Source organism: Palaemon carinicauda, chromosome 5 (genome assembly GCF_036898095.1).
Source record: "Palaemon carinicauda isolate YSFRI2023 chromosome 5, ASM3689809v2, whole genome shotgun sequence".
In the NCBI taxonomy this organism is placed as follows: Eukaryota; Metazoa; Arthropoda; class Malacostraca; order Decapoda; family Palaemonidae; genus Palaemon; species Palaemon carinicauda.
This window is the reverse complement of record NC_090729.1, coordinates 189,331,429-189,340,720: the sequence shown is the minus strand read 5'-3', so window position 1 is coordinate 189,340,720 and position 9,292 is coordinate 189,331,429. Positions and strand designations below refer to the sequence as shown.

At 32.7% G+C, this 9,292-nt stretch overlaps 1 protein-coding gene across 1 annotated transcript in view; it reads left to right on the top strand.

Moving 5' to 3' along the window:
- Positions 1 to 9,292, top strand: part of LOC137641685 (phenoloxidase-activating factor 3-like) — a 29,067-nt gene that overhangs the window by 3,068 nt on the left and 16,707 nt on the right. The window contains exons 2-4 of the mRNA XM_068374475.1: positions 5,310 to 5,389; positions 6,142 to 6,259; positions 8,655 to 8,748. Coding sequence (XP_068230576.1) covers positions 5,317 to 5,389; positions 6,142 to 6,259; positions 8,655 to 8,748 — 285 coding nt within the window. The 5' untranslated portion in view covers positions 5,310 to 5,316. The remainder of the gene's footprint in view (positions 1 to 5,309; positions 5,390 to 6,141; positions 6,260 to 8,654; positions 8,749 to 9,292) is intronic.

Here is a 9,292-nt window from a genome sequence, read left to right as displayed (position 1 = left end):
AGAGAGATTGGCAAAGAAAAACATTTTGAGCAAGAGAGAGAGAGAGAGAGAGAGAGAGAGAGAGAGAGAGAGAGAGAGAGAGAGAGAGATTGGTAAAGATGAAAACAGCTTGAGCTGGTGAGAGAGATTGGCAAAGAAAAACATTTTCAGCAAGAGAGAGAGAGAGAGAGAGAGAGAGAGAGAGAGAGAGAGAGAGAGAGAGAGAGAGAGATAAAAACATTTCCAGCTGATAACCTTGAAGAGTAAGACCAGAATAAAGTTCACCAGAAAACCTTAAAGAATAAATAGTCAGACATATTACAATTGTGAGTAGTTAAAAATATATAGAATCCTATATGAAAGGTAAAACAAAGAAAAATGGCGAAAACAAGAAAACGTGTAGTCTTTTTTAAAGAAAACTAAAAGAATTAGCTGGCGTAACTTTGATAACCGTTGCATGAATAATAACAAAAGGAAAACCAGTAATAGAATGATTTTGAGTATTGGACCAAAGTGAAAATAAAGTCCTCTTCATGGAAAGGTGCGAGTTAAATTAGCATAAATAAATCAACAGAAACAGCTGTTCGATTAAATTATTAGTTTAAAGTAAAGAAATTGATCGTAGAACAATAATGCTGATTATATAAAAAAAAGTCTTTATCAGAGAAAACAGGATATGCTGGTTTTGATAATGTGGTGTCATTGTGGTTCTTTATAGGCTGTTTGAAAATGACCGGGTTGATCAAAGAAACTAATTACTATATTTGTAAAATAAGTTTGAAAGCAACTAACGTGAGTAATCGAATCTAATATTTGTACCGGCTGAGAGCTTCGCATTTCTAATATTAATCTGTCAAATATATTCTGTTTAATTAATAATGCAGCGCTGCTTACAGGGAGTGACTGGAATAAAAATAAGACGTGTACACTCACATTTATATATATATATATATATATATATATATATATATATATATATATATATATATATATATATATGTGTGTGTGTGTGTGTGTGTGTGTGTGTGTGTCTGTGTGTGTTTGTGTGTGATGAAAGGGTTTGTGTATCGCCAGTGTAGTGATAAAAATTACCAAACCCCAGACATGAATTAGGGCGTGTCCGAGGCCTTTGTCTTGCAGTGGACTGGAAACGGCTGTATTTGTTGTTGTATATATATATATATATATATATATATATATATATATATATATATATATATATATATATGTGTGTGTGTGTGTGTGTGTGTGTATGTGTGTATGTGTGTGTGTACACAGCGAACTGAAACGTACAGCCAAAAGAACCATAAACAAATAAGGAGTAAAAACAACCAAAACACCAAGCAAGAAGAAGAGGTGGTACATGAGAAACTGAAAACACGTCACAACCATAGTGGGAAGACTTTAGCTGGAGCCACCTCCAGCCCCCCCCCCCCCCCCCCCACCCCACGTGGGGGGACATAGTAGCCAGGTTCCCTACTCTCAGCCAATACCATCACCGACACTAGTGTCACTACAGAACTGAGTATTCCTAGCTTAATACTCCTCTCCTTACGGTTAGAATAATGATGAAAAGGTGAAAACGAGGTAGAAATAATAATTTGAGCTAAAGCAGTCATAAAAGTTTTTTCTATGTTTGAATCTTTTTCTTTTCAGTGGATTTCATAGATACAAACATTTCATAAATTAATAGAGCTTTGTTATATTTTCATTATTTAACTTGATTTAAAAGCATACTCAATATTAGTCAACTTCAAGGACACGAAAGCTGTTTCTGCTTACGATATTATGCCTTGTCTGAACTGGTCATAAGAATATAATAAACACGTATAAATTTGAGGAAAAAGTGGAACCTTAAACTAGTCTCTCTCTCTCTCTCTCTCTCTCTCTCTCTCTCTCTCTCTCTCTCTCTCTCTCTCTCTCTCTCTCTCTCTGGAAGATGCAAAATACACCTGAAGATGCATTAACAACTCTCTGGTGGATATACGAGGTGCCTCACACTGAGGGACCTGGGGGAACCCAAACAAAAAATAAGGCAAATAAGGTAAGGCTCTCTCTCTCTCTCTCTCTCTCTCTCTCTCTCTCTCTCTCTCTCTCTCTCTCTCTCTCTCTCACAAATCAGTTCACAGGTAACGGATACAAACTGGAATTGAAAAGATACAACACCACTCAATGTGGCAATTTCTTTACATACAAAATAGCAAATACTTGGATTAGACCTCCAGCGGATGTAGTAAACAGAAACACGGTAAACAAATTCAAGAATAAGTTAGACAAGATCATAAGAACTCTCTAAATATTTCAAGCAGCCTGTCTGATGCTCTAAAAAGAAAAAAAAGTTTCCTTCGCCTTTTTGGGTTTCTAAAAAAAGTTTTCATTAAAAAAAATGTAATAAGGCTTATCTGTTTTTTTTTTTTTTTTTTTTCCAAATGTATACTCTCCTTCACCTTTCCATATCCTAAAAAAAAATCGTGAAAACTAAATCAAGATATTTCAAGAGCCCTATCAATACTCTAAAAAGAAAAAAAAAAACTTTTCCTTCGCCTTTCTGGGCTTCTAAAAAGAAAAAATAAGTTTCCATTAAAAAAAAAAAAAGATATGTTATGGGGCTTATCTGATATTTTTTATATTTCAAAAAATGTATACTTCTCCTTCACCTTTCCAGATCCTTAAAAAAATCGTGAAAAAAATAAAGATAGTTCAAGATTCCTATCTGATACTCTATAGGGAAAAAATATCCTTTGCCTTCATGGTATACTTAAAAACGTTTTTCGTAAAAGAAAATCAAAACATTTTACGAGGATATATATGAAGTCGCTGCTATGGTAAAACCATTGGCTGTCTCTATTTAATTTTTTCATCCTTCTTTTTAAGAAAACCACGAGTATCTATTGACCTAAATCTCTGTCTATCTCTCTATCTATCCATTTATCTATCTTCTATTTCTGGTTGCAAGGAGGTATGCAATCAGTCACCTCTAAATGAATATGAATGTACTGGACCCATCAGTATCTTTATTAATGATGCAATATAATTGACATTTCCTGTTCAATGAGCCTGTGCTTTACGGGAATTATATTGTACCAATCACTGCGCATGTGCATAGCGAAAGATTGTTTTATCAATAACTGCGCATGTGCATAGCGAAAGATTGTTTTATCAATAACAGCACATAGGGTAAGATATGTAATATCAATAACTGCGCATGCATATAGGGTAACATATGTTATATCAATGACTGTGCATGCGCATAGGGTAAGATATTATATCAATCAGTGCGCATGTACATAGTGTAAGATTGTGTTATATCAATCAGTGCGCATGTACATAGAGAAAGATATTTGCTATACCAATCAGTGCGCATGTACATAGAGAAAGATTATGTTATATAAATCAGTGCGCATGTACATAGAGAAAGATTGTGTTATATCAATCAGCGCGCATGTACATAGAGAAAGATGTTATGTCAATCAGTGCGCATGTGCATAGAGAAAGATTTATGCTATACCAATCAGTGCGCCTGTACATAGTGTAAGATTATGCTATACCAATCAGTGCGCATATATATAGAGAAAGATTGTGTTATATCAATCAGTGCGCATGTACATAGAGAAAGATGTTATGTCAATCAGTGCGCATGTACATAGTGTAAGATTGTGTTATATCAATCAGTGCGCATGTACATAGAGAAAGATTGTATTATATCAATCAGTGCGCATGTACATAGAGAAAGATTATGTTATATCAATCAGTGCGCATGTACATAGAGAAAGATTATGTTATATCAATCGGTGTGCATATACAGAGAAAGATGTATGCTATACCAATCAGTGCGCATGTACATAGTGTAAAATTGTGTTATATCAATCAGTGCGCATTTACAAAGAGAAAGATTATGTTATATCAATCAGTGCGCATGCACATAGAGAAAGATTATGTTATATCAATCAGCGCGCATGTACATAGAGAAAGATTATGTTACATCAATCAGTGCGCATGTACATAGAGAAAGATTTACGCTACTATACCAATCACTGCGCATGCTCATAGTGTAAAATCTAACATTCCAATCACTGCGCATAAGTATAAGGTAAGATGTTATATCACCCACTACGCATGTGCACAGAGGAAGATTATACACCAATAACTGCGCATAGGGTATGATGTCTTATACAAATCACTGCGCATGCACACCGGGTAAGATATGTTATACCAATCACTGCGCACGTTTACTGGGTAAGATATGTTATATCAAAACACTTCTTCCAAGAAGAGGGTATAAGGAATATGTGAACTTATAATTTCCATTCAGTCTTCACGAAACCCAAGTACCGAGGGAGTAGAATAGATCATATTCCTTTTTTTAAAATTGTAAAATTGCGCAAATCTTCTTTCAACTAAGCGTATACACTAGGTTACAAAGTTTGTCATTAAATTGATAATTTCAACTCTATAACTAAAGTAAAAAAAAAAATACGAGGCAATGTTAAACAGTTACTTTTTCCTTCATTCCGAAAAGCTATAACTTGTGGAATAATCTTCCTAACCGGGTAGTTGAATCAGTGGAACTTCCAAAGTTCAAACTTGCAGCAAATAGTTTTATGTTGAACAGGCTGACATAAGTCTTTTTATAGTTTATATATGAAATATCTATTTAATGTTGTTATTGTTTATAAAATATTTTATTTCAATTGTTCTTTACTTCTTATATCGTTTATTTCTCTATTTCCTTTCTTCACTGGGCAAATTTTCCTGTTGGAGCCCTTAAGCTTATATAATCTTGCTTCTCTAACTAGGGTTGTAGCTTGGCTAATAATAATAATAATAATAATAATAATAATAATAATAATGCCGATAGTTCAAGATTTCATATGCAAATTGAAACGTTTTATAATTTTTCTATTATAAAATTGACGTAAATTGTGGTGATAATGACGAATTGGCATTTCTAATGCTGATAATGAGGTGAGTAATGAAAGTAAATATTATCACTATTAGTGTTATTACGAGCACACATAAATAACAATAATAATAATAATAATAATAATAATAATAATAATAATAATACTGTAGTATTTTTTCTAATAAGTATTTATTATCATTATTTTCTCATACCATTATCATTATAGTTAGAAAAAATAATGATAATAAAAACAATAATCATGGTAATAAAAATAATGATAATGATATCAACAGAAGCAACTAAGTAAAAAAAATAAAATATAGTAAAAATTATGATAAAAACAATAAATACGATAATAAAAACATGAATAGTAATAATAAAAGTGTTTAATATATAAATAAAATTGATCGCTATTCTCTATTTTCAGAAACACGATGCGCATCAAGATAATCTTGTGGCTGATTCCATACGTCTTTCTTCCCGGGAATGCACAGACACCCAATGCAGGTATGGGAAAGCATATATACATATACACACGTATATATACATACACATACATATTGCATGAAAATTTTTTCACCACCATAGCCTTTATATTAAAGCATAATTCAACCAATGTATCCCTGATGAAGAGTCACGAAGTGATTCGAAACAGGTGTTGACAAAAACAAAAATAATAAATAAATAAATTGAGAAACATAAATGCAGTTTTCCTGTTATTCAGTAAACTATCTCCAGGACAGTTTGTTCGAAGAGATTTTATCTTTGATTTTTGGACGCCACTAAAATATTGTCTATTCACTATAAACGTAATGTAACATGCCCAAGTACCACATACACACACACACAGACACACACATATATATATATATATATATATATATAAATATATATATATATATATATATATATATATATATATATATGTGTGTGTGTGTGTGTGTGTGTGTGTATGTGTATATACATATATATATATAAATGTGTGTATATATATCATCTCCTACGACTACTGACGCTATACACATACACACACACACACACACATATATATATATATATATATATAATATATATATATATATACACACATATATATACATATATATGTATATATATATATATATATATATATATATATATATGTGTGTGTGTATATATATATATATATATATATATATATATATATATATATATATATATATATATATATATATCCTTCTTCATCTATTATTTAACATGTTGTAATTCGTATCTTACAGGTTGCACTACTTATGATGGTCGCCAAGGGAGTTGCATTTCCATCCTGAAATGTCCACCTCTGAGACAGCTACTGGTGCAAATCAGCATAGGCAACGCCCAATTCTCCGAGCTACGAAGGTTAGTTCTAACAACCTTCCCTTCTCCATCATCATCTTCTTCGTCTGCATCTTTACCCACTTTTATGTGAGGTCGATTTTTGGGTCAACTTACTTCATCAAGTTATACCTAAAGGAATTATGGTAGCCTAAAGGAATTATGGTAGCCTATTGGAAACCTCCCTGCATGGCAGTTTATTGGACTGGGGTTCGAGTCCCGCTCAAGCTCGATAGTTTCTTGTAGTATCTTTAACTTCACTATCCTTGTGAGCTAAGGATAGGCGGTTTGGGAGAGCGTTAGGTTTTACCTGATGAATCATTGGTAGCCATTGCCTGGCTATCCTTGGTCCTAGGTTAAGTGGAGAGGGAGTATGGTCAGTCTCTGGACTGGGGTTCGAGTCCCGCTCAAGTTAGCTTTGGTCTCCCTCTCCTTCTCCTTCCCCTTCCCTGTACCTCCATTACCATCACTCTCCTCCCAATATACTGTTCACCTTTTCTCATGACGTGACCGTGCCATCTCAGTCTACTTTCTTGGATCTTATCTGATAGTTCTCTAACTCCTGTGGTACCCCTAATTAACTCATTCCCTTCTCCACCACAAAGCTCAATACTACACACCAGTCTAGAAGTTTTTATTCCAGCTATGACCAGATTGTGGAATGGTCTTCCTAATCAGGCAGTTGAATCTGCTGAACTTCAAAAGTTCAAAGTTGCAGGGAATGTTTTTTTTTTTATATTAAACAGCTGATATGAGTCTGTCTTCAGTTTATATAAGACACATTCACTTTAACGTTGTTAATCATTTTGATTTGTTTTATACTCTTCATTCTTTACTTTTCAGATAGTTTACTTCCTTTCCTTACTGGGCTTTTTTTCATGTTGGAGCCCTTGGGATTATAGCATCCTGCTTTTTTCTAATAGGGTTGTAGCTTATTTAATAATAATAATAATAATAATAATAATAATAATAATAATAATAATAACTCCTTGACAGTTGCCATTAATGAAAGCCATCTTTAATTAACTGTAATATATCAATTGACGATCAATATTGTTTTCGTGACGAGGACCAGTAGCGTTGACCAAATGCAGCTGCCGTCCCTAGGCCGAAAAGTAATAGCTCCATATCTTGATAGTGAAACAGTAACGAAATTTGGATGCATAAGATTTGTAATCCTTCACTCACAATGTACAATCAGAAATGGTGTCTAGCTGTCTGTTGTCTTTCAAATGTTGAATAGTAAAATGATATAAATGATCTTCCTAATCGAGTAGTTGAATCAGTAGAACTTCAAAAGTTCAAAATTGGAGCAAATGCTTTTTTGTTGACGAGCCAGACATGAGTCTTCTTATAGTTTATATATGACATTTTTTTATTGACGTTAATAGTTTATATATGACATATATATCTGTTTTGACGTTGTTACTTTTTTTAGAATGATTTATTGTTAATTTGTTCTTTTCATTTATTCATTTCCTTATTTCCTTTCCTCACTGGGCTATTTTTCCCTATTGGAGCCCCTGGGCTTATAGCATCTTGATTTTCCAATTAGGGTTGTAGCTTGGATAATAATAATAATAATAATAATAATAATAATAATAATAATAATAATAATACTGATCATTCGTATAAAAATCATCTGTTGACATATGCAGTTTTACACGAAAAAAAATCAGTTTACAAATGAGGCTAAAAACTATTGTTTTGATGAAAAAAAGACTTTGGGATTCTATATGATGGTTTTGATTACTTCTTTGCTAAATCATTTCCTACTTTTTTTTTTTTTACTCCTTCCCCTTATATTCTTTTTCCCTATACTTCCTATTACAATGACCTCCTATGACTCCATCCATTTTTTCTATCTTCTGGTTCGTAACATTTCTAAATAACGTCTTTATTGCTGAGAATTCTTGCTATCCTGAATGATGTATGTACAAAATATTCATGCTTTTAGAATAGGCAGTTGTAGCATATTGTGTCTGTTCGGGAACTATTTTTTGACATTTAAGTCTATTTATATCTCTGCCGTAAACTGCTCTAAAATTATTATTATTATTATTATTATTATTATTATTATTATTATTACTATTATTATTATTATCAATTTTAAAATTATCACTATTAGCTAAACTACAACACTAGTTGGAAAAGCAGGATGCTATAAGACCAAGGTCTCCAACAGTAGCACAGTGAGGAAATAAAGAAACAAATAAACAAGAGAAATAATGAAAAAATTAGAATAAAATGATCCACAGCACAAAAAAAAAAACTAATACACCGCTAACAAGAGAAAAATAAACAATTAGTATAAATTGATCTACGCCACAAAAAAAAAAAAAAAAAAAAAAAAAAAAAAAAAAAAAACTACGAGAATCATCGCTAACTTTTGAAATTACCTCTTGAACATTGATTTCAGGAACATATGTCTACTAGGCAGGGAACCATACGTATGCTGTGTGTTTGACAGGAGCCCAATTCCCAGTCAGCCCCCACCTGCAACTTCCCCCACGGTAAGTAACCATTGCTTTGAGGGTTATTTCGATATGGGGTAAAGATCTATGAGTTGCCTAAGTATTATTATTATTATTATTATTATTATCATTATTATTATTATTACTTCCTAAGCTACAACCCTAGATGGAAAAGCAGAATGCTATAAGCCCAAGGGCTCCCACAGGGAAAATAGCCCAGTAATGAAAGGAAATAAGGAAACTACAAGAAAAGTAATTAACAATTAATATGAAATGTTTTAAGAACAGTAACAACATTAAAATAAATATTTCATATATAAACTATAACCTCTTTAAAAAAACAAGAGAAGAGAAATAAGATAGAATAGTGTGCCCGAGTGTACCCTCAAGCAAGAGAACTCTACCCCAAGACAGTGAAAGACCATAGTACAGAGGCTATGGCACTACCCAAGACTAGAGAACAATGGTTAGGATTTTGGAGTGTCCTTCTCCTAGAAGAGCGGCTTACCATAGCTAAAGAATCTCTTCTACCCTTTCCAAGAGGAAGGTAACCACTGAACAATTACAGTGCAATAGTTATCCC